At 42.5% G+C, this 27328-nt stretch overlaps 1 protein-coding gene across 5 annotated transcripts in view; it reads right to left on the minus strand.

Moving 5' to 3' along the window:
- LOC105679130 (ras-related protein Rab-37-like) overlaps positions 1 to 27328 on the minus strand; it is a 155503-nt gene that overhangs the window by 44012 nt on the left and 84163 nt on the right. For 3 of the 5 annotated variants that reach the window (XM_012378972.2, XM_012378973.2, XM_067348648.1), the window contains 3 exons: positions 16387 to 16498; positions 13822 to 14094; positions 3271 to 3381 (listed from right to left, as the gene is read on the minus strand). In XM_012378972.2, coding sequence (XP_012234395.1) covers positions 3271 to 3381; positions 13822 to 14094; positions 16387 to 16449 — 447 coding nt within the window. In that variant the 5' untranslated portion in view covers positions 16450 to 16498. Of the gene's footprint in view, positions 1 to 3270; positions 3382 to 13821; positions 14095 to 16386; positions 16499 to 20551; positions 20705 to 20752; positions 21277 to 27328 lie in introns of those variants that run through there. The other 2 variants (XM_012378974.2, XM_067348649.1) reach the window with 2 other exon arrangements.

The following is a 27328-nucleotide window of genomic DNA, read 5'->3' on the forward strand; positions in this document are numbered from 1 at the left end:
GATATTAATTATTTTCACGTTGCGCATAATGATTGATATTTTTATTAAACGTCTGATATTGTCGAGATAAAATTAATTAACGAGCGTGACTTCGTACGGGCGTGCTTGAGCAATGTCGTCGGTACAAGTCCAACATTGAAGATAATGTTGAGAGATTTCGCGAGATACACTTAATTGAGCGAGTCGGGGATTAATTAATAAGATGAATGTTCGGGACGTGTAAACGTTTAATTAGTACTTTCCGGATTACTCTTTTCACATTGAATGCTGATTAACTAGAATGGTCTTTAACCTGAGCAGGAATTTGTAGCGAATTAATTAGCTCTGACTATCGACTTTTCCTCAGTACTCTCGAGAGGGCTTCTGTGCTGATTACAGAAAACACCTAACTCGTTTACGTCCTCTCTACATCTTAACGAGATTGTTACTGCACAAAGACGAAACTTTTATGTGCGCATTAAACGCTGCCAGATATTGGCAGATTTGAAATATAAGCCTTCGAGCTAAAGCAGCGAATGTATAGCTACCGTGCCTGAGTGCCCATTTTCTAAATTCTAATAAAAAAATAAAATTAATTTGTATAAAGTCATTTAAACATTGAAATATATATAAATTATGTCACAGAAAGGGAGGATCTTGTTTGTGAAATCTCTCGAATACAGATATAATCGTAATAGAAATTAATATCTATAATATCGCGTAATCTATTCGACGGATTTTACACGCATGGAAGCTACATTCAAATCGATCGACGTGAAACGTGAAGCGTGTGAGTCAATTTATGCGCGATGTAAACTTAATTAAATATTAATAATACGTCCCGAGAGGGGAAAATGCGCCGTGAATGCGCTTCGGCGGTTGCGCGAGTGATTTCTCTGGGTCGCACGTAACGTTTATTCGCGATGCGGTTCCTCGGCTCGTAATGAAATGAAACTTTCAAGCGGGGGAAGGGAGAGCGTCCAAGACGCCAACGTCACGAGATAGACTCGTGTTAGCGGAGAAATCCGCAGCGGAGCGGTCGTTTGATAGAGCAATTTCAACTTTCTCGACGATACCGTAAACTGTTAGCGAACGGCGGCGACGGCGGTGGCGGCCGGCCGCTGTGACGCGCGCGCGCGCGCGCGCGAACTCCTCGCTCGGGAGAGGAGATACGAGACGTGTTCTCGTAACTGGAAAGTGCAGCGACTCGATGCCCTATAATCATCAACGGGTCGACGTCCACGTTCGATATTTCACGACATCCCGCCGCGGAAATAAAAGCCCTGTGACATATAAATAACAAAATCCACATAAAACATATAAACAACCCGCGTAAAACTTTTCTATTCCATGCAGAATCATATAAAACCGCACGGGGCATTTTTTATACAAACATATCGACATATAAATTTGATAGTTCGCGGCGTTTGAAATTCCTTCGGTTTATTTTTTATTAAAACCGTGCGCTCTACCACGTGCACGAACATTATTTTCTCCTCGCAAAATTCACGCGGTAAAAAATAAAATTCTTCAGATAATCGACGCGAGAAAACATGACTGACCACATTACCGGCCACAGACGCGTGCTGCGCGCTTTATAAATGCCAAGGTCGCTAAGGCTAAAGCTACCGCCGCGTCCAATTCGCAAGTCGGCCGCCACCGACGATCCTCCCCCGTAATTGCATAGTTTGTATCACAAAGACTTTCTCTGCCAGGGTTTCCATCAAAGGCGAGTAAGCCAAGCCACCTGAAAACCTCAATACAAACGCCTCTGTAAATCCCGCCGACCTGCTCTCCTTCCCTCCCGGCCCCTCCTCCATCTTTCCGGAGACCGCCGTGAAAGCTCGATGCCGAGGGAGCGATCGGGGAATCGAGTGGAGAACAAAAGGGAGGGGCCCCCGCTCGCTCGAGCGACTCTTTTTCGAGGCTGGTGCCCCCGATAATCGTCGGCCGGGCTGCGAAAATATCAAATGCAAATGGCTCTCTTACAGATACAGCCCGAGGATCTGTCGTTCTCTCTCTCTCTCTCTCTTTCTCTCCCTGCAAATCGGTGACGAAGTCATAAATCGAATTTCTCTTCGACAAGAAACGCGCGCGCGCGCGCGCGTACTTGGCAAGATATACCATAAATATTCATTTGACGCTGCGGCGACGAACGACGCCCGACGTTTTAGATGTGGCGCGCGCCTGCGGAATCTACACGGTGTCTGGAACGCATATAGAATGATAGACGGCGATACCTCTTTCCTTGCCTTCGAGAGGAATACTAAGCCGCTCATGCAGGCGAGTGCAGCGAATGATGTATCGTTTGGTATTTGGAGCATAAAAGTGGCGTTACCCACGTCGTGATATAGGCAAGGGCTCGCAAGTGGAGCGCGTTTACCGCGAGACAGGTTCGCTGTCGGTTTACCTTAAGTTACGGTTTACTTTGAGTTAGGGAAACTCGAAGTTACATGTACACGACGCATATAACTCAGCCTTAAGAGTCTCTATCCCGATACGCCGGATGATATCTTACTTACTCTTAAGCAATATTCATACGCGAAATGCAATCTGAATGGTAGTGTGAAACATAAAGTACTGTAGAACTTACGATGAATGAGATTTGTTGCAGAGAATAATCGGTTTTCTTAGGAGTAAGAGATTTCGGATAACATTATAAATTTGAATAATTATGCTGACTGTTTAAATTGAAATGCTTCTAATTCAAGCTGTTTCCCTCGCCGAACTTTCGCAGTTCTATGTTAATATATAGCGCGCCAAGAAGCTTGTACAAGCCTCTTCTTATATGAAGCTTATAAAATGCGCATGAATGCATCACACAACCGTCGGTCTCATGCATAAATGCGTTGCTCACATTGTCAGACATCGATACGTCATCACATGGCGACATTGTGATTCCGCTCATGTGTCGCTCGACATGGTATCGCAATTAATAGCACATCGGACAAAGAAAATATGACTCCATCAAAAAAGAATTAACGCTTTCCAGCCCGCATATTGATTTTCATAAAAATAGAATATTAAAAATAATTGTTTTTTTGCAAATTGCAATACGGGTGTTATATATATATAATATTAATCTTGAAAACAATCTTGAAAATTGCGAACCAATGATCATATCGGATCGCTAATAGGTCCGCATAAATAAATAAAAAAGTGGAAATGAAAATCGAATGCAGAACGTTTCGCGAAAAATTTAACTTGGTGAATACCCACAGATTTCATTATATCGTATGATGCTATCAGGCTGGAAAGCTTAATCAAATATCTCAATGTAGTATTACTTACCGTAAAACCGATACCCACAGTGGCCGCAAAATTTCCCGGTTGGAATCTCCCGGTATCGAACTGAACCAATAACGACGTCTTGCCGACTCCGCTATCGCCGAGAAGGATTGTCTGTAAGCACACATGCGAACGATCGTCAGATTGCGGGCACTTTAACAATTTCAACAAACAAATTTGTCCGAATAGAACAAAAATGAGAAACTCAATACAAAACAAGTAAGAACAAACATACAGTATATCGCAGAAGAAAAAAAATAGTACAAATAAAAGAAGAACTCCGCTGCGCACGTAAAAAATTCTGCAGGAAGACGGAAAAACGTATCACTCATTGATTTATTAAAAGAAAAACAAAAGTACGGAATCAAAAAGTTATTCGGTTATTAAAAGTGCGTTAAAATAATCTAACGAAGTAATAAGTAAAAAGTAAGATAGCGCGACTGTGCGACTGTGAAAAAAAGTCAAAATCGCAGTAACACATCCAGCCAAACTGAACAACAAGAAGGCCACAAATGAAACAATTAAAACAGGGAAAACAAATCCTGTAACCAGAACAAACGCAGTCGTAATTTACTGTAAAATTACAGTAAATAAATTGCAGTGTGGATTCAACAAAAAAAGAGTATTCCCTCTTGTTGTGAATGCGCTACACTAATATTGCTTACGAGCGCGTAATGTAGCCGAAACGTTCGTATCTCGATAATTTACAGTTTCAACAACCGCCTTCCCCCCTTCCCCCCCCTCTGATTCTCATTTGCCTTTTACTTAAATTTTTATTTTTAAGATCCACATCTCCCTTATTGGAGAGGAGATGCAATTTATCTCGATTTCAAATTTTTAAGAGAAATATTTTCCAAGGAATATTTTTTCTCACGCACGTACATACATTTCCTATTTTTCCTGGGTCGCTGTAAATATTTTCTCAGTGCCAGTTTACATTTGTGACGTAGGTGAAAACAAACACGGATACGGAAAAAGCACTGGAGAACGCAATTACGTGGACCTATCAGTTTTCCGGACACTTTCCGGCACTCGTAGTCAAGTGTCCCTCTCGAACGCAATCACGCTCCTATTTTGAGATTGTTTTATCCAGTGAATACGAGACCAATGAAGAGACAAGGCAAGAGTGAGAGAGAGAGAGAGAGAGAGAGAGAGAGAGAGAGAGAGAGAGAGAGAGAGAGAACGATGACGATGGTGCATTCGATACACAAGTCGCAATAAACCGCGTGCAATCGGTAGCAATGCCGAAGTCGATAAGCGTACGATAGTTTTCTATTCAATATCTACGCACATTGGCTTGCAATCGCGATGCTTGTTGAAAACGGATCAATGTTACAGACTATATCAATATTGTTCTGCTCCTTGCAAAACTTTCAACAGATAACAAACTAGGTAGCGACCTATTTACATGAATATGCAACATACTCGACGTTTAATAAGATTAGATAAGAAGTAATAAATAACTCTCTCTCTCCCGTTTTAAACGCAATAAAAGTATCAGAATTTTGTTTGTATTTGTTTTTTATAACTTATATCGCTATTTTGATTTAAAAAGAATCGTATTATTATAGGTAAGGAAAAATATAAAAATTTTAGTCTTTGAGTCTTGAAAGAAACCTAACCAACTTTCTTTAACTACTCGTTTCGCACAAAGCCGCTATTTTAGTTTAAAAAGAATCGTATATCAACAGGTAAGAAAAAAAAAACAAAAATTTTAGCCTTTGAGTTCCAAAAGAAACCTAGCCAATTTTCTTTAACTACTCATTTCATAGAAGACCACTATTTTCAAACAATAGCAATTCCAGCAGAAAATTGATGTGCATTTCAAATGTTTCATATGCAAAATATCAATGCGACCAATAACGAGACAAAGAACGAGGGTTGGCTCAATGTAATAACGCAGGTATACGGCTGCACTGTGTCCTGGCAGGTGCGCCTCCATTGTTCTGATGGAGAAAGCACACGATCGTTGTCCTTTCCTCGTAAAACGTCACCGAATCATCGGCGAACAGGCAATAAGTGGTTAAAGACGCTGTAACCCGCCTGCATTCGCAGTTTTATTGTCGGCAAGAAAGAAAGGGAGAGAGAAAGGGAGAAGCATACGCCAGATATTGAAATATAAATGCACTTTTATGGACACACGCCGCCGGTATTTTTGGAACTGACATTCGCGTTGTAATTCTCTCAAATCTGAATATAACCTGTCACATCCAAAATCAAGAAGAGCTATCGACAGCTATTTGTTGCGCACTAAAACAATCTTTTTACAGCCACGGTAATAAAGATATAAAGTGTGTAAAACAGTAATTTATTGAATTACAAGTGGCACGTGTCAAAAGAGGGAAAAACTGACTTTGACGTTCACATTTTCCGTCGCGTGAAGCGGACGCTCGAGCGCGCGCCCTCGACATCTTAAACCGCAAAGAAAGTTTTTATCTCTTGTCTTACGTCAAAAGCTGTCGTTGAAGAAAACTCTCCGGGCGAAGGACGCAATCAGCATTCGCGACGAAAGCGTGTGAGTACGCGCGCGATTCCGGCAAGAAGGACGGTAGTAAAAAGCGTGAAGGGCCGCGCTGAAGACCGCGAAATGGGACGCTTTGATTCGAGTCGGCTTTCAGAATCTCATTTTCCGAACGCGATATCTCTACGGCTGCCGAGAGAGAATCTCGGTCGTGTCACGTAACTCGCGAGAGAATTTATAATCCCCGAGCCTCGAGGCAGCGTCCCCTTCGCGGAGAATTTCCATTGAAAGATTCGCAGGACCCCCAGGGGGTGGTCGTGACGAGTGTCGGCGAATGTGTCGGCCTTAGGGGCGGAGAAACTTAATTCACACTGCCCTCCCTTCCCCGTCTCTCTCGCTCCTTCACGCTGCCTCTCTCACTCCCTCCTGCCTGTGATCCCCCTCCTCCCGCTTTCTCTCTCTCTCTCTCTCTCACTCTTTCTCCCTCATTCTCTTTCCGTTAGTGATCTACCTCTATGTTCCCCTTTCCTCCACCCTCAGCGGAACCCCGTTGTTTCTTTGTGAACGGCTGTACCGCCGCCGCGCTGCGTTTTCAATTAATTGCCGGTAATCGCTGTGGGTGAGCGAACGTTAAAAGCTTGCTGCGAGCCGGAGAGGATTTCGTTGTGTGACGATTGCGTTGCGCGAAAACGCTTTTAGAAAAAGTTACATCGCACATTGAGCGGTCGGAATTATAAAGATTATTTTATTATGAATTGTTGAAAATGTACTAAATATAAAGTCCACTGTGAAAAGTTGATATCGCATTTAAATTCGAGGATTAAAGAATAAAATATTTAATATTTTTCCATTTTCAAAAAATCATTCTAGTTAGTTAAATATTTGTTTCAATTCTAGTTAATGTTAAAATTATTAAAAACATGTATAAATACAAGGCGCCTCAAGATCATCTTTCCTTTTTGGCCGAAAGATAATTTTTCTGTAAAATTATCGCTTTGTAATTCTAATTTAAAATTCTAATAAAATCTATTTGAAATAAAAAAAATGTGTAATTTTATTATTTATTCTTTTCAGAAGCTTGATTTGACAAAAACGTTTCATCCGTTTAATCGTTGATTTACACGAAAATTGCAGTTTAATATTTCGATATTATTGTTCAAAAAGATAAATCCGAATCGACCAAAAAATCTGCAGTTGAAAGAATATCAGATAATTTTAGTACAAAATACTACTATATCCCATCGACATGTTGCTACATAAAGCTTGCAAACTTAACACCTTTCTGAACATTACATCAAGCAGACTCCATTTATCTCTATCGAACGCGCGCGCAAAGGAAAATTTATTGACGACTATAAAGTCCGGCACGCGTTTACTTCTTGCAACGAGCGTGCTTCTCACAACTACAATAGAACATTGTCGATTAACAATCTCGTCCAATCAGATCCTCGTATCTCAATCACCGTCGATTTATAGATTTACTTCAGTCGTGCTTTTTGAGAGCACAAAATTAACATATCTGATCTTTCGCACTCATTTTCAATGCAAAATCAAAATTAACCAAATTTCGGAGCTCTTTCTAAATTATAAATTTATCAATAAATACGTAAACTTGAAAAATTAAGTAATTAATGTTAATCAATATTAATGTTAATTATACACTCACCAACATTGTGCAATTTTGTCCAAAAAAATGTTGCACTAGAATTAAAATCGTAAGTTACGAGATGGTTTGTATGTAATCGACATAATGTCGGCTAATCCACCCTAAATCCTTCCGGTAAGAATGCAAAGCTCTCCAATCGCTCTTTAATAGAACCAATAAACCCTATTTATTGCTGGTCAAATATATTTCTTAACAGTTCGTAAACTATGACAAAACCGAATACACGATCGGCGTAGCCAATACACCACGAAGCTGTCATAAAAGTACGATCGTAAAACCAATGTACCATGAAGAAGCCGTAAAGATTCACGAACGAAGTGTTGTGGGATTACTGGATTTTCGCAATTGCCGATAGTATTCGATTCTATCAAATAAATTCTTCCTGTAACAATTTCCAAAAAACCTTCCTACGATTCTCTCTTTGACATAAGCAAACGAGTTTACTTACATCTGTTCAACAAAAGATTTTCTCATAAACTATCGTTAGGTTTATACATTTTTTCAGAGCATTGCTGAAAAATTAAAGACTATTGTAAATGTTTTAAGAGTTTCAAGTTAAAATTTTTTATCTTAAAAAACCACTTTCAAACAAGCGATAATATTCGTCGTATACAAGTCGCGTTGCGATTTACATGAGGCGATTCGCGCTCGGTTAGCCCGCGCGGCACGCATGTATGTGCATCACAACAGTCGGGTTCGAAAACGCATGAGATATCGCGTTACGCGTGCATTTACGGCGACGCACTCCAAACTCGGACGTTTAAAAAAAGACGAGCGAGGCACCGTGCGCAAAAAAGGCAACATGTATGCAGCGGTGCTCAATAATCATCGACAACCGACATTTAAAAGAATTAGTAGATTGCTAAATGGGCGAATAAATTTAGATAAAAAAAAAAAGGTTGCTTTAATACCTCACGCGTTTGATAGTGTTGGTTGAAAAAAAACTCACTTCCTTCGTATATACGATATGCGCTTCAAAAGATGAGTCAACAGATGGAAGGATTTATCAATACCTAAAGGAAAAAGATTTGTCAAAACAGATGCAGGAGACATATTCAATTGCATTGACGTGACAACCGGAAATCCTACTGCGAGGAAAATGCTCGGGACGAAATTTTAGAAAATGCAAGAAAGAGAAGAGAGACGCAATGCGGGACTGTGGGAATCGCAGTTGGAAAATGATTTCATGTGACGTTCTTGTTGTGTGAAATCTACCATAAAAGAAAACATAGGAAACAGCTAGATAGATTCAATAGAATATTCGATATCATATTTTCGCATAGAAAGCAAAATATTCGCGAGATGAACGAATCAAAGGGAAAACGTCTTTTCCATACAATGAAAGTTAGAAATAAAACAATCGTCGCCTTCATTTAAAATTTAAGCAAAAAGACACGATAAGAATAGTAATATTATCGAAAAAATATTTAAGTGCTACTAAAAATAAATTTTATTTCCGTAAAATATAACTCCATTGAGTTGTGTGTTTTCTATATCTTTTTTCTACATATACGATCCTTCTGAACGCGCTCTTGAAGACTCGATCGTTCGCATATACGATGGTCTTTAGGTGCGACAGCGTCGCGCACAATGCGGCTTTTCGTGGTTGCGACGTCGAATGGCGCGACAAGGTCGTGTACATTCGTATGCTAATCGTCGACGAGGCAGAAGGAGAGAAACGCGAGAACGAAACAGAGGAAACGGCGATTCGTGCGGCGATACGATACAGTCCTACGGCCGATAAACACGAGAATGGGTTGCTTAGACGCGATTTCGCTTGTCGAAATAAAAATTAATCGCGCTTTTCCTTTAATATCGCACGCATCGCACAGTACTGCAGATCAATCGGACAATCGGCGCAAATATATTGGCATGCAAGTTAATGTATTGAAATATATGCATTGCTCAAATTTTAAATAGTAATTTTAAATAACAAATAAATCTATTATTTAAATAATAAATATATATTTATTTTAATAGTATAATTTTTCTACTTTTTATTCGCAAAATAGCATCGACTGTCCTACTTTCTAGACATTTCTACGTGGCTTACATTCTTGCACACTCTTCCCAAAAATATTTTTCTATTTATAAGAGTCATAGAATCAGACATTCTATCTTAGAACACGCAAATCCGACGTCGAAATAGGTCAACGTCAGAGGAGACGAGCGGTCGTCAATACGCACATAAAAATTTGATCGATCATGCAGCGTATGTTGCGAAAGCGGCAGCGCGTGTGGTTATCCGAATCCGTATTCGGTGATACTATTAAAAGCCCAAACGATATTTCGCGATTACGGGGCGCACGGTGAATACGGTTTTAGAGTACGCCGCAATGAATCGAGCCATTTACGAGTGCACGTATACGGTCGGTGGCGATGCACAACGACGACGATTCGACAAGAGGCAATAAGTACACATCGCACGTACGCACATACGTTGCACGGGCATCCGTCATAATTCGTCTTCGTTTCGAGGCACGTGTTTATCATTTATCTCGCGTAAATAGCGCGGAGCGAAAGGACATTAATCCTTGCGGCGCGAGATCGTGGAACGGGCGTAAACGGAAGGATTAAGATCGGACGCGCGCGCGCGCGCCGGTCGTTACCATCGAGCGTCAAGCGAATAACGTCACGGATAATTTTAATGAGTCGCCGTGCGCGCATCGTCCCTCGCGTACCAGGTGCCGACGACGTAAGTTCCTCTTCCTCCTTCGTCGTCGAGAAATCTCGAGTAGACACATCTCGTGCGAGCACCCGGATAAAAATAGCCCGAGCCGCACTGTCGCAACTGCGGAGTGGCGACCGTTCGTTTAATAGGAGCTCGCTACTCCTCGATGCAACAGCTGCGGGTGGTTAGATTATTACCGAACGGGATTGAATCAACCAAGTACAAAATGAACTCGATTCTACGATCGAGAGTACCGTCGACCACGTTCCTTGTAAATAGGATCAACTCGATGTTATTAAAGAAGGGAGAGAGAGAGAGAGAGACCATTTACGCAGTTGCAAATTACATTAAACATTCACGTGCAATTAAAGAGCCAATTAACGTTCTCTTTAAAAGAGACGAAATCGCGAGAATAGCGGGAATATTTATTTTGCACGAATTCGCCGAACGAAAAAGAAATGGAAATTCACCCTGTGATTTCTTTATTCGCTCAGAACCGTGAAGAATATATGCCGTAAAAACGTATTGTTATGATTATGACTATGATAAGAACACGTCGTGAATATGCTTATCGAATCTTATCTGGCAACTCGTGGCAATTTATCAACTACCGTTTTTTCAGCTCGGTAAACCGGGCCGGAATATCAATCGAGCCAATTTATTCAGAAATTCGTCTAATATTTCGATTCGCCAATAAAAATGATCCAGTGATATGGCAATCACGATTACAGTTTTTCATAAAAAGCTTACTCTTGCTAATGAAACGTTAATTTTCTTTCCCCGTTAAAGATCGTGGCATAAAAAAATAGCGGTTAAAATAACATAATTGAAGCGATGAGCAATCAAGTTATAATCATAATCTATTATGCTTCTTGACCTGATCTACTATTCCAGAAAATTATTGTTCTATGAACTATGATTATTGCTCAAGTCTTGCTGTTTATTTATTTAATACGCCGTAATCTTTCGATATTCGAAATCGCCCACTATTTTCCAGCAAGAAATTCCATCAACCAACATCGCGAAAAAATCTTCCGATAAACATTTTTTTTCAAGATCCTAATAAAGATGAAATTTACATTTACAAGAAAATTTATGTCTTATCGTCGAGGTTATTGCCTCCATGCTGGATTACCCTAATCGCGGTGGCGTATCTCAATGAGCGTGAGTCCTCTTATCGAGGAATCCGTCGCGCATTTCCGGACGACGGTTCGCAACGGCATATGATCGTCGTGACTAAGATCTAACGAGCGGACGCGGTCCCGTACGCGGGAAGATCGCACATCACAGTCCCTTGCGGCGACCGTAAAACCGCGAAGGACGTCGCGACTTCCCGCGGTGGATACAATCGCCCTTCGACTGCCGTCTACCTCCTATCGTCGCTCAACGACGTATCAACGACACCAAAAGTTAAAAGTTACTGCGTTTCTAGATAGAAATATTTTGCGATTGATTTTTACTCAAGGCCGATTAAATCGATTTCACGTATGTATCGTCTGCGAAAAATAAATATAAATTCTGTCCATTGAACAATTAATACTTCGACAATTCTAATTCCGAGAAAAAATTCAATTTCACGATGCTTTTTATCCTTCCTATTCTTTTCTGTTTTATTCTCTTAAATCCTCCATCTTATTGACATTTATAGGCCGACATGTTGTCGCTGTGAAAAAATATTGACGGGCGAATAATCTCCCCTGCCATTTTACTTCACGAACAGAATGCTCGGTCTATATGTTGTTAGTCTCATCGCTTCGTCTTCCCGCCGTCTTTCTGCATTACCACGCGGCCGCTAACTAAATTGGTATGCGACTGCGCGAGCCCACCAGATGCACGACCGCCGTTGAGGTCAGTGTGCAGTGCAGTTGTCTAGCCGAGTTTCAACCCGATGTGTACACCGTACCGTGAAAAAAATACGCGCATCTCTCACCCACGATTTTTCTGTCAGAATATTAATTTTAACATTCCCGAAAAAAAAAAAAAACACTTTACTTCGGTTTTCTAAAAATAGGACCTGCTCAGAGTACACCAAACACACAGTATGTGACATTTTTGTGAAATTTGAACAGAGTTTCTTGACATTTTTTAAAAATCAGAATGTGCAAAAAGATCGAAAGAAATATAGTTAAAATGATTAGCTGAATGTAGACTCGCGAAAAGTTCGTTGATAAAAAGTATAAGAAGGTATAAAATATGAAGCAGCGAAAAAAAAACAACCGCACGACGGGATAAAAGACACGCGAGGGAGAAAGGAAAGGTTACGGGCTTTTTTCCCCTTAATTCGATATTTATCTTCCCCTTCCCGAAGAATTCGCAAAAATCAAGCTGCTTGCTACACCGGGGTCTTCAATTATCCTTTATAGGCGGTACGAAGTGAGTACTGACGAGGTGCCCGGACGGGCGAAGAAAGTGCAAGGCAAGAACCGGCTCGAGATGGTAGACCCCCTACCGGTTTTACTTAGTCCCCCTGTGTAGTAGCTTATTCAAGTCCGCCGTCCCTCTCTGGTCCCCCTCCCCCCTCCCCACGCTCTTCCGTCCTACGTTGAGTAGTCACGAGAGAACCCTCTCCTTAATTGCAGCGGCAACCGAAAAAAATGTTCGATGGCTTCTGGGTTCTACTTTATTGCGCGCCGAGCTCTTACAACTCGGAGATATGAAATTAAGTGTCGCGCGCGGTAAAGTATACCGTAGCTAGATTAAATTGCATATTTAACGTTTCATCGTGCAAAATGTTATCAGAGTTAAACCGATCAAGAATTCCTGAAAACTTCGATAACACACTTGAACGTTTTGTTGAATTTTAACATGACGCATCGCGTTGTTGCGATTATCAATTACTAAAGTAATTAGCGACATAAATAAACATTTTGGTTCTTTTTGTCGCATTACAGTACTTGCAGATGAGTAATGACTTTATTTTTCACGCAAGTTGAATTCGCATTTATTATTCAGATATGGAAATTAAATGAAAAGTAAGAGCGTTGATTGTAACCAAACGCTGCGGTTTGCAGAAAAATATAGAATTAAATATAGAAATGAATGCAATTGCTGCTTTGTGTTTGTATTAACGCGTTAATGCCAAAATATTCTTTATCGAGAGAAAAATTATTTACAATTTAAGTGAAAACGGGTCTCGAGGCGTTGCAAGTGTCATCTAATTCACGTGCATAAATTTGTCCGTAAGTCTCGCTCGGCCGGATGCGAATGAAGACGACGACGGGCAGATAAGAAGGCGGTGAAGACAGAGGAATCTTACGACGAGGCTGGAAGCTCGTGACGGTCGGACAGCTCGCACACTCGCGAACGCGGGGTAGAAAGGGACACGACGAAGCGAAAAAGACGGAGCTCGACGGGGTGAAGAGAGTGGAAGGAGGAAGAGAGAAACCGACGAGTGAGAACGAAGACGCGAAATGAAGGACGGGGGAATCGTCCCGGGGGCCGTACTACCGGCTACCACGGACCTCTGGCATTCCCGATCATTATTCCACGGGTTTGCCGTGTAGAGGAGGCTGGCTTGTCCTTGGCACGAAGACAAGGTTAACCTCGTTGCATCTCGGAAATGCGGTGGTGATCTACCGATCAAACGATGGATCAAACGTGCATTGCGCGCAATTCTTTCTTCCCGTCGCGTTCGATATCGCAATTCGAGTTAATTTATCACGAGGCAAAGAGAAGGAGTTTATTTTTTTAACGCACGTGCGCGTTTGCGAATGAGAGAAATTTTCTCATCAAAAGATTGTACGCTAAGCCACTTACCTTGTGCGCAAAGTTATCTTCTTTCTGATGGTCCCTTTTCAAGGTGCTCCTCACGCTGTCGAAGTCGCTCGTTGTTTGAAAGGTCGTGCTGTAGTTGTTGCTGAGCACTTCGGCAGGTGGCTTGTAATCGCGGTATCCGGTAGGTGAGGGTGTCTTATCGAGTGGTCGTTCCCCGACCGCGGGTGTAAGGCCACCGGAAAGGGCATTCGTGACGGTAGAATCGTCATCCATTTCGAATACGTCGTCACTCATGCTGTCTTCTGCTGTCACAAACTGCGAATCATAATTAACGCTCTTCAAATATATTTGCATATTTGAGTCTAAAATGTTTTAAGTGTTACTTGCAAAGAAGCATAGCTTGATGTAGAGAAATCTAGCATTTGTTTAATATATGAATTAATGAAAAACTTAATTACGGAAGAAGAATGTCGCGGATTGTGTTGCGTTAATTTTAATCAACTTTGGAATTTAAATTTAAGTGTTTTATAATTTAATTTCCTTTGTCTTTATCCAACTTTATTTTCAAAAAAAAAAAAAATCATTACTTAAACGATTAGAATAAATTAATGGTGACAGCTTTGAGTGTGCATATAAGTGTAAAAACATAAAGCTGGTACAAACTTCCCAAATTTCGATCGTTAACGCAACCTCTGTGGAAATCTAAATGAAAGATCGAGAAACTAAGAGTATCGGCGACTCGATCGAATGAGGAGAATCCTCGAATAAGTCCGATTCGCTATGTATTTCATTGTAATTCGAAACCCTTTGAAAATCACGAAGAACATCTCGCGTTTTTATCCACGATAACTTCCCGCGGAACGAGCAACACTTGTCGCATTATGAAAGCTACGAGAGAAAACCAGTTCGTTTGAGAGGATGCTCTCTGTCTACTATCGTCGCGCGGCGAATGCTGAAATAACCGTCCTTCGATCAGTCGAACATCTCCATCGTCGTCGAACACGCTTGTAATGCCACGGCCTTGTAGCACTTAAAGCCAATTAGTAAGTCCTCGATGGCCCCAATGTAGCGCCTAGATCTCAACACGATTGCGCCCGCGCGCGCGCGCACGATCGTAAAGTGAAATAAGACTGAGTATTAAACCTTTATGAAGTCGCGGACGCAACGTGAACGATCGACTCTCGCATATCGGTGCCATTTCAATTTCAGCTACCTGCAAAAGCCTCGCTGCGCTCTTTAACTGGAAACCAGTACCTCGTTCTGCGACGTTTATCCTATCAGTTTCGATCTTGTTTACGCTTCGCGGATCATAAACATTCCTATCGCAATGCCTATTGCAATGGAAGCATCACGTTTAAATTGCGAGCGTTAATAAAAGTTCGCTGTAATATCAAAAGTCCACGACGAGTGTTGTTTCGTCAGCTCAGGATTTATCTGAAATACAATAATGCAAAGACGCACATGTGTCCGTGACATCTCCGTGCCGGCGTCGTGACGGCCGACGATGGTGCTCCTTGAAATTGAAAGGCTCACGTGGAATCGATAAATTTGCATGGCGGAAAGCGAATGGCATACATGATTTATGGCGCTGTTCCTCGCGAAGAGGTACCGAAGAAGTCCGATATAATCTCCCGGGTAGCCGGCTCCCCGCTGAATATTTTAGCGAATACTCTCTGCGTAGGTTGCTTTAGCGACTGCTTCGGTTCTTCGCGCACTCGTCGCACGACTTAATAGCTCTTATCGATAGCACGTACAAATAGTAGCGCAGAAACGGATCATTGCGATCGCCGTTACGCCAGCTTATTAGCATTCAACGCCATGAAACTAATATATTTCACGTCATTCTGCGTTACATTCCAACTTTTCTCTCATTTTCGAAACGTAAAATTACGTCGGTTAATCATGGCATTTGAATTAACTCACGACACAGCTTATGCTACGCAAACCGCACGGCGGAACAAAGTGACAGAAGTGCCATGATAATGAACACATGTAATGCCCCGCACTCAATCCCCTTCCAAGCCCTCCATTTCACTTTGCCCTACAGACCGCCTCACATTAATCCCACCCCTCTCAGTTGTTGTCGCGTGGCGTGCGTTTCGCGTGCGGCGATCTTGATTGCGCAAGATCAGCCCAAACATCGATGTCGGATGCAATAATTATCAACGCGAATATAATAGTCCGATGTGTAAAAATTCTGATAAATTATCAATGATATTAGAACAGACGCATTTGCATAGATATTGATGAAATTAAAAAAAGAAACGAAAGAAAGCAGTTCTGCGTAGCTGAGATACATGGTAATCTATCACTGTCTAAAAAAAGATTCGGTGAAGGAAGGAAAAAAAAGAGGATGAAAATTACAGCTTGAGAAGTGCGCTATCGATCGAGCCAGATGCCTAATCGAGCACGATCGATGGCGAGTCCCGTGACCTGCGTACGACTACCGGGCTCTTGGGATACTTGCTGCACCGGTTCTCCGCGCTCATTACTCAACGACTTATACACCGGTGATAAAGTCGCCGGCGATAATTGGGTTGCGAAAGCATCGCCGAGATATCATGGCACCTTGCATGTGAGCGATCGATTCTTCAAAAGTCCACTCACATTAAAAGACGCCGAAGCGGGAACTGTGACCATGGATGAACCATCATTAGCACCGCCTTTCATTGTGCTCTTCTAAATATGAATGCCGTCTCTCAGTAGCCGCATTGAGTCACTGCAAACAGAAAAACGTCATTCATCAGTACAATCTAATTCTTTGATCAGTAAACGTATTTCAGAGAAATCGATAAACATATTTATTGCAATAAATTAATAATATTCGAGAAATTTTAATATATGGTCAACTTAAAACAACGTTCTGCTAGCGCTTTGGAAATTCTCTCTACAAACATTTGCATAATGATTACTATAAAAATAATATTCTGGTTCTTATCTTCCTAGCTCTGAGCTCTCGCGGCGCAAAACTTCCTCTGCGGAAGCAATACAAAGACGTTATCATATTTCCAGTCGGCCGCGCTTTCAGTGCGATAAATTCGCTTGAGGGGTATAAGAGTTTGCTTCCAAAATCAAAATTCGATTACTGACATGTGCCGCGGCGGAGTCATTACGCCGATTTCGTTCCGGCCGGAGAGAAAATCGAAACGCACTCTGTGAAATTTTCGCTTCCCCCGCCCTGATGCGCAGCTCAATCCATTCAATTTCAACCCTCCCCGGCTCACAGTCACATACACGCGTCTCCTCGTGACGCCACGAACAAGAGAGCGCTCGTGAGATCATTTCTCTCCCGACACTCCATCGTTGCGTGCGTCTCTCTTTCGGGAGCGCGGTGTTTCTCCCTCTCACTCCATCTCTCTCTGACTTGTGTGTAGCTTAACGCGCTCTACGGTTCCTCTGCTCATCCTTCCATCCCGCTCTTCCTCAACACGTGCGCTTTCTCACCGTCCTTCTCTCCCCCCAGCCATCTCTCCATTTTCAAACATGCAATCGCGCACGCATCATCTCCACACGCACGCCGCACATGAAAGCGTTCCGCGTGACGTTCCGTCTCTCTCAGACGCACACTCTTAGCTTAATCACATACGAGTATCGTTCGTCACACCCGACAACAGGACCGCTGCTTCGTTCTCTCTCGCTCACGCTCAATCGTTCTCTCTCTCTCTCTCTCGCTCTCCTAGCCGCAGCATCGCCGCTTCGTTCCATCTCTTCGTCTCCCTCGATGAATAGCGCGCGGCCATCTCGCTCGCGCTCACGCGCGCGGCTGTCCTCTCCGTCACGATCGGAGACCGGCGCGTCGTTCATCTCTGTCACACGCTCTCTCGGCGTGGCCCACCCACCGCAATAAGTTCCACCCGCCCACGTTACCTCTCACGCACTTCTTGCCGGCCGATCATCCGTTTGCGGATCGGGGAAGCAAGCGGACTGGCGCTTATCTCGCCGGCCGATCTTTCGGCGACCGGACGGCCCGAAAAAGGGAGACAAAGGGCATTTTTTCCTCGGTCGGGTTCAATCGTATACGCGGCTCCCGCCGCGTTCTCCTCGCACGACCGTAATTACGCGCGCGTAATTGTAATGCGGAAATTATACGTTCCGAGGCCGAGAGTGACCCGCCATTTATTAGATCGTTCTAGGAATTAGTCCATTTTTTTTACAAATCCCTCTTGAAATTTCTCCTCGAGCGGTATAAATCCTTCTCAAATCTCTTCTCCTACAATTTTTTTATCGATTTACAGTCAATAAATTTCACAAATTAAGTAAGTCGCTTCTATAAGGCGATAGAACCGCTTTGACAAATGCGAAGCAACTAAGATCGGAGCAAAAAGCGGCTCTTCTAGTAGAATGCTTCGTTGACTCAGAGGAAATTCTTTATCCTTGAACTCGGTACTCGGTACGCTTCCTTGATCTTTTAGTTTCTTCTCCGATTTCTGCGATCAGTCGAGCGAAACGTACTCATGGTTGGAACGTTACTCGAATCAGCACGCTCGGAAAAGAAGGGATGTCATTATTTTAGTTTCTAAAGCTATCGGCGATTTGTAAAAACATTTGCGCAAAGTGAGTTTCGTTAAATTGATCTTTCTCACTGCTTAGATAGCGCGGTCAACTAAAAACTATAATGTATCAAACGCTTGAAATCTTCAATAATGAATTCAATTGTTGAATTAATCAAGATTATTTGTTAAAATACTTTTTTCAGTAATCTCAAAATTTTCTTATATCTTTGCGCAAATGTGTAAATAGTTTTAAATGTCTCGTGTAATTTTTTCAGAGTTCTATAATATTTTTAAAAAAGATCGCATTTGGCTCTTCAATTAATCCCCATGCAAATATAATTCGGCCGTGCAGCTTGCCTTTGCAAAATTGCGCTGCGATCCCGCGCCTCGCGCTACGAAATCATGGTGATATTTGATTGCACGATGCTCGCTGGCCTTAATGAGAGTAAGTTCGATCTCGGGTAAAGGCCATCAGGGTCTGTCGATCGTTCGGGTCCTCGTCGGCACGACCGCGCGCGCCATAAAAGCATTCTCTATATTTAGCCCTGGCTTCGTATATATTTCCCACCTACACGTCGCCGCACATACGCGTCTGCTCGCGTGTTTTATGAGTCCGTGTCATGCCTTTATTATGTTTACACGCTCCGCAAAATTGACGTAAATTACACGCGCACGCCTGGAAGCATCGATCGACGACGCCGGGTTTGTCGATCGTCGCATTAAACGATTTGGTGGCGCTCCATATTCAAATTCAGTATGGAGATTATCGATCCCTCATCCCGATACACATAGTCGTGACCGCAAAGTTATCGCCAACGCACCATCTCGAATATTCATTTATCTATATGTACGATCTACCGCGTGACAGTAGGTTATCGCGATCCGGGTTACGAAATTAACGACAGCATCGACTTTACATGTAACATCCGCGAACGAGATCACATCGAATCGCGCTATTGTTGTCAATTCGTAGTCACGTATACGACCTGGCGTGGTGCGCCCGCGATCTGAACTTTCTAATCTGCATCTGCGCGATGCAATTATAGGTTGCGGCTTTTAACTCTGTGAATTCTACCGAGGTCATAAATCACTTTTTAGTTTACTTATCTATGTTTAAAAACGTAATGTGCAGCTAACGATATACGGGAAATTCCCACTGACCATATTTAGAACCGCGATTGTGACAGGAAAATAATCATAATTATCAACAATGATTACGAACGAAGGTGACGGGAAGACTATTTTTTATATTCGTTTGTATGTTAAGAGAGTTTATCATTTTTAATAATTTTTTTCACTTATTTTATATATCAGCGGAAAGATTACGTCATGATAACAAAAACTCGGTCAAATGCCGTGAACTGGAGTTATGAATGCTCGACAACTTGTTACACTTTTCGTCGCACATGCGCATCGTCGAAAGTGATTGCAATCACAAGTAAATGTAAGTGTATTTTCATAGTTTGTTGCTCCCTTTTATCTTGCACATACATATATATTTCTATAAATGCCAATGCAATTAGTCAAACAATATTTGCATCTAGAAATTTGCTTCACACTTTAAACACGCAGTTTAAAAGCATTAAAACAGGAAGCGAGAAATTGTAACTAAAACGTGAAACAACTTGATAAAGTATTACAAACTACGGAAACAAGATTACTGTAAATTTGCTTCACGTGCAAGGAAATGCGTTGCAAGGAAATGTTCTGTACAGACATAGGCGGTGACTTTGAAACAACGCTTGGGTATTGATTAAATGCCATTACGAAAGACTACGTCCGTCTCCGAAGTGCGTGCTACTCCGTCGACAATGGACATCAAGGTCGCACGTTAGCGATATGCTTTTCTATTTTCAGTATTGCAAGAATGCACACGATAACTTCATGGAGCAAACGGCGCAGATTGAATCTTGCATGAACGCTAGCACGCTAAATGCGTCTTTACCGGATGTTTCTGCCAGGAAATTGCTCCTAACTTTCAATTAGATAACATCGCTATCCACCGGTTTTCACACAGAAATTGCATTCCGAGGGAAACATATACCTTCTCAAAAGATTAAGCATTCGCTATATCTGGAAATGTAAATTTAAGATAACTGCGAGACTGCGATCAATACCGAAATACTTCTCAATAATAAGTTTCGAAAATAACTATTTGTTAGAAAAAAATTAAATAAAGATTTTATTTAAGAAGCGATCACTATCAGTGAACTAGTTACAAAAAATATGCCGCACATTTACTCCAATTACTCCACGATTATCCTAACTGACCATCCTACCTTTGGTCGATCCTCTAGCGCGCGCCGTCGGAATCGTCGTAGCAAACCGTAGGCACTCTCAATCAGAAATTGAACATTGACACACCTATGAATGAATTCTCTGGAGAATTGTTCGCGCTGCCTGTTACCGTTGGCCACCCGATTAGCGACTCCGTTCTGACCGATAACGCGCAGTGACGTAACAACGAAGGAGACACTCACCTTCCACCACCGTGCGGTAGGTCGACCCACTTTTCCCATGAACGACGAAACGGGCGGCGAAACGGAGTCCGCCCTATCGATCTCACCGCGTATCTTCTCGACGTCCCTTCCTGCGAAATCTCTCTTGGCTCGAAGACTCGGTCATTAAACGGCGCGTGGTGTTATCGGCGCGCGATACACATCACTTTCGCCCAGGGCCAAGGGCTGGCTCCTCCACCCTTCGGTGGACGCGAGGTACAAGTCGTCGCGACGCGTACGCTGTTCGCCGTCACGTGACAACACACAGGCCTGACCGACACACACGACTCGCTGTCACGGTCGTCGCACAGCTGACGGCCGGCCGCACAATGGAACACCGTGGAGCAAGGTGGAACAACGAGGTCCCCGTGTCCGTGCGGAACGCACGCGAGGACGATGCGAGTTTCCACGAGAGATGTATTCCTCCGGGGTGCAAAGAGCATGAAAGACGGACGGGCGGCGGGCGCGTGTGTATGCGCGCGCGATACGCGAAAACGAGGGCGCACGCAAGCGCAGCCCGCAGCGTCATCGCTGTCGGCTCGTGCTCTAACCTCGATTCAATATCGTTACACGTCTCCTCGCCCGCCGTTACGTCACTGCGATACATGTTGCGTCACCAAGACGCGTGCGCGCACGTGGTCGGATGCATATGTTCGCGCAAACATATGCGGCAGAGATCCCGTATTAGGCGCGCAATCGTACGGAATGAGAAAGATGCTGCTTTCAAGATCTAATTAGAGGGGAAAAAATGATGAAATTGTGAAACAGAGAAAACCGTTCTTCTACTTTCTAATTATTTTTCTGCAAACTTCCTCGACTTTAAATTAAAATGTTTTGAAAAGGGAGAAGCAAAGTATGAGAAATATATAACTAAAAGATGAAAGGAATTAATTCTTGCAAAACAATGCAGTTGAGAGGGAAGAAAATGCCAAGTTGAATCACCTGTTGATAACACATTTATCGTGAATAGCACTTTCTCGATAGATCCGTTATCTTTCACAATCCCGTTAACAGTAAACTCTGCAAATTTCTTTTTTTTCTTTTTGTCCATCAGATATATATATTGATATCTATAAAACGGTAGCTCTGATAATATTGACAAAAGTATAGTGATAACTATGATTTAAAAAGCAGTAGCATCTCTCGACAAATATGATAATAACATTCTCAGGCGCGCACATGTTTATCTCTCACAGGAGAAATAATTGTAAATATATTTGCTAATAATTTCCGATTTTATTTAATTTTATTGCGATAATCTCTTGAATTTTATTGTAATTTTTGGAAAGAGCTCATTTCTTTTTGTCGAATATTATTTACTAACTACCGATATCTTCTAAATAACAAGACTACTTTTCACACGCTTATTCAAAGCGAAAGAGTGCTTCGAAGTCGCAGCATAATCTTGGTATAAGATCAAACTTACGGATACAGCGGACGGCATCTTGCGTTAACTTAAAGTCCACACCGGTTCACCATGAATTATGTATGGCTATTGACACGAATACCACGCATCTAGTAGTTTTCCAAGGGAGGTAGATCACAAAACCTCATTATCATCTACGCGAGAGATCTTTGAAAATATCTCGACAGAATTTTTAAGAGGTCTCTGCAAATCGCATCTCAAACCAGCTTGAGTATAACTTTGAGCTTTTCAAACAACTTAAAAAATTCTCAGAATTTATTCGAATAAGATGTTACGTTTGATTAAAGATTCTTTAGTGATGTAAATAAAATAAAAGGTTGATCGATTGACGATTTCATGTGACGATGCTATCTGCGACATTCAACGATTGGGCAAGAAGCGAGACAAAACGACCTAAAGAGACAGATTAAAAAATACGCAATCTACCAAATTTGTTTTCTCAAAACATTGGTTTTTAAAACGGAATTGAAGCAATTGTCGAACGAACTATCATTGTAAAATTATACAGAAGTGTAGATATAAAGAATGCAAATAATTTCTATTATTTCCAATTTTAATTGCAAAAATAACAACTCTATTATCTTTGCATTACCAAAAAAAGCAATTGTAAAGAGGATAATTTCAAATTCGCACAGAATGTCTAGCCCAGACTAAATACTCTTTAAGCGCTCGTGTTTCACATATAACAAAAATCCACAAACGGACATTTGTGTCGGGAAATTTTTTCTTGCGAGGGACAAGTAGAGCCCTCGTCATCCCCCGCGAGCTTTTCCGCAAGTCAACTCTCGTATATTCGCGGCCGATAAAATCGCGCTCCTGCCGGAATTACCAACCCCTCTGCACAAAATAAGGGTGGCGAAAGAGGGTGGTGGGTCGGTGGAGGGACACAGAGGGTGGCTCGATGAATTCGCGTGCGCGAGGCTTTCCGTGGTTTGAAGGCCCGCCACACGATGGCGACGCTTCTTCGCACGGCAGGAAGTGCTTCGACCCCTGGCGAGGGCCAAGGACGAATCGGCCAATCGTGGAAGGAGCGGAGCCCGTAGAGTTTCTGAAACTCAACGGCAGCACACGACCGCCATTTTCAGGCGTGCCTGCCAATCGCCGATCGACTGCTCTCTTTGTCCCCGTGCGATTTCGCTAATTTGTTATGCAACTCGATAGATGCATTATGCAGATACACAGCTGCGCAGCGATTGCACACCGCAAAAGCGCTGCCAGGTAGGTAGAATGCCGCGGTTGTTGCGACAAAGAGACTTCGGCGGATATAATGATTCGCGATTAAGCGCGGACTGAATCGCACGCGACTGTTCAACCCTTTCTGATGTCGCGAAACAAGATCGTAGCGGATAAACGAAAAATTTCTGCTTTGGATCGAAACTTCAATCATGCAGATTTAAATAGCAATCGATAAGTATATTTAGCAATAACTTATAAAAAATTGAAGCCCGAATCCGAGTATCTCGCGGTAGACAATTTTCCGTGAGCCACTCGCGACGAATGTGCATTTCGCACCGGCAAACATTGTGCAGCTGCGTATACATCTGCATATTGTACGTGTAAATTAAAATAAACGCGCACACTCTCGTAAGACAGGCAATTTGCAAATAGACGATCCACGTGCCGAGGTAAAAACAAATGTATTTGCGTCGACCAAGCTGGCGAAAAACTGCGTAGATCTCCGCGCCGTTTGATTCGCGATTTTCTCGGCAGCTTATTTACGAACACGAGTCTACCGACGCGAAATGCATACATGATTTATTAGATTCATCCTCCGATCGTATCGTACTTATTAACCTACCTAATGCCGCATCGCAAGGACAGATATCGTAAAATTTAAATGGAAGCAACACTCGCCGACGACGACAGTGGAGGCTTTATTCGCAGTACGCCGTCGCTCTGCACTTATTAAACTTTCATAGACGCTTCTCTCCTTTATTTATCCCGCGCGTCTTCGAGCTTCGATCGCCGTCGACGACGACGACGACAAATTTCTCGAAAACGGGACGCATCGACACGTGAAATCTCCGAGGCGGAGACTCGGCCACACGCCCTTTATCCATCCGTCATCTCAATTATGCAGATCCGCTGGTATAGAACAACAACGGCGGCAGCGCGAAAGAAACCATTTACATATCGCGAAAATATGCATACTATAGAGATGTAAATTGCATGCGACCGATGCAAGCAACAACGACGCGACGTCGAACTTTATGGAGAGGAGTGTTCAAATCGAAAGGGGGAATCAGTGTAGCCAAGGAATGGAGGAGACCGTGAACAAAGGTACATCGAGCAGGCGAAAGTGCGGTAAAAACGGAGAAAAGATTGCAGCAAAGGCTCGACGAAGCTTTCCAATTAGCATGAGTGCGGAGATGCCACGGAATTGGACGATAGGTTCAACAATTCAGTCGAAACCGCGAACCGATAAAGAGTGGCATCCGGAATCGAGTGACTAGCGAGCAAGATACTTTTAGTACAGTTGCATGCTTTTCTGCATGCGCTACTGCTGTTATCGAGCTGAAAACTAGTGTTAACCATTTTATACGAAACAAAAAACTTTATAATTTTTTCCGGCAAAGAAATAGAAAAAATTTAATGGTTAAATGGATAAAATTATCTTGCAATAAGAATTATCAAGAAAAAGACTATAGGTTCTTTTGTATGTAAAAAATATCAAAAACATATAGCCAGTCAATCTCATTTTTTAAGTTTCGAATAGCGTTTGCAAAGAATTTTTTTTTTTAATAGATACAAAAATGCTTAATTAATGCTGAATTAATGCCGAATACAATGCTGAATTAAAAATGAAAATTTATCTTAAAAGCTGATGTGTAAAAATCTACAGAAATTTCTTGACTAGCACTTGACACGTCATTTTCAAAATCGTGACATTGATGTAAACGTAATCAATGTTGATAAGATTACGATTGATATTCCTTTTTTTGCATTGTAGAAAGAAAAACACTTCCTTCAGATTGTAACAAATATTATTTTCTCACAAACGCAGCGCATAACCATTTACCTAACAATCCAAGTACCTCGCGATCATCCAAAAACGCCAAGAACGAATAAATTGATTTTGAAACGCGTTATGATATGAAACGCCCACATATGTCTCATCGATTTTCCATGGGCGCGGTTTGATTCGAACGCGGTCCCGTCATGATCGCAAGGCTACAGTGCTGCGAGGCGCGGTATCAGTTGGCCGCGCGGATGCATTATCACTATTATTAGCGACCGTGCTGGCGAGTGCAGCGTCGCGACAGCAAGGTCGCGCGTGATCGCGAGAACACGACGGAACACGGCGTACACCATGGCCGACACATGCGATCCTGTTGCCGTGGCGGCTGCCAGCGTCGACGGCGTCTGCGTCGCGACAGCTGGGCGTGCCATCTTGCACGTCTGCGTCCGGCTGCCCATGGTATCAGGCGAGCATAATACGTGCCAACCGCGAACAGCGTGCGGAGTAACAGCCGGGAGAAATTATATCGTCGCTTAGCTCTGTCCAACTGTCTCGTCATCGAGGAGAGTCACCTCCTCGCTACCAACCGACAACCGCCGAGTGCATGCGCGCCAAATACACACGCGTAACTCTGCCTGCAACGCCGGCACTCGAGAGCGGGGGATTAAAATCGATTTTACATGATCGATGAAAATTTCCGTTCGACAAGAATTCTCGTGGCGAAAACTATATTTTACTTGCGGTCAAAATTAAAATGGACACCGCATTCGCGCACTCGTGGCGAATCTGAACCTCTTTTAAATCATACCAAAAACCGCCAGGTATTACTTATATCTCGTGGAAAAAGATAGTATCTTGATTGGGTTTAATGGTGATATAACGTCGCATGTAGCATTGCACACGCGCCGAGAATATATTGCGCATTGCACACGAGTCGGAGAATATATCTATCGAGTGGACAACGGCGAAGGTCTACTTCATCAAGGAGAGGAAGGAAGTGGAGCCGAGAAGGAGCACGCGTGCGACCTCCTCGTGAAATCGTTAAGACCAAACCGGTGCTGCCATGCGGGAGAGCGTCACGCTCTCTCTGCCAGTGTACCGTAGAAACGAGGAGAGGGCCTGTGCTAGAGCAAGGTCGCAGGAACGACAAGAAGTCGTCGGGAGCGTCGTACTCGATCGACTGGGTCCTACGAGCTGCGGATAGCTGATTAAGGTCGGCCATCTACTGCTCCCCTCAAAACTTTCCGGAGAAACGCTTCGCGGACGAAAGATATCGGAGAGAGGAAAAACCAAGCTTATCGGATATAAATCTGCGTTTAACATAATATCACGGTCGAATATCACGATAATTATTGATGCGCTAACATGCCTCATTAATTTACGCGTAAGACGCAGTTTACTGCGTTTAAAAAATTGCAATGCGAATGAAGAACCGATTAGATAAACAAGACAACGAGTCGACAACGTGCATGATCGATGAAAATCGATCATGGTGCGAATAAATAAAAAATTGCAATTACTGTATCATTGAACGATCGTGTACAATCTTTAATTAAATTTTTGCACGGCTGACTGCAATCAGAGCGGTATTTAATGTGTAAACTAAAACACCGAAATACACATACATAAAATGTACAATACAAATATGGAAATTTAAGGCTGGAATGTCGGTCAGAGTCAGATAAAAGCGATGCAGAATTGCATCCAGATTACGCGTGTATTCTTGTGAAACGAAAAACTCAGATATTAAAATCTAGAAAATATATTTTATCGTCAATTTCTAAAACTATGAATAAAAACAAGACTTCTCTGTATACTTTTTGAATATTTATCTTTCTGGAAAGTCAATTAAATTGAACGAGATGATTTCAACGTGGAACCAGCTCGGCCGATCGGAACTCTAAACCTTATGATTACATTAATTGATTTTCGATTAAGGTCAATGCGTGCATTATCGCCAAATACGCACAAATGAGTGATTGAACTTTGAGGCGGGTGCTCTTTAATATGAGACGATGTAAAAAATTAATACGAAATTGAAAATATTACCTTTCGCCCACCCGAGATCCGCTTCAATTTTAACAACTTTATTCTCGCGGACGTCGCCCTATCGCACGTAAACGTCCGAACTGTACCTCGCGAAATGGAAAATAATTCCCGACGACATACTAAA

Source organism: Linepithema humile, chromosome 2 (assembly GCF_040581485.1).
Source record: "Linepithema humile isolate Giens D197 chromosome 2, Lhum_UNIL_v1.0, whole genome shotgun sequence".
Lineage (NCBI taxonomy): Eukaryota > Metazoa > Arthropoda > Insecta > Hymenoptera > Formicidae > Linepithema > Linepithema humile.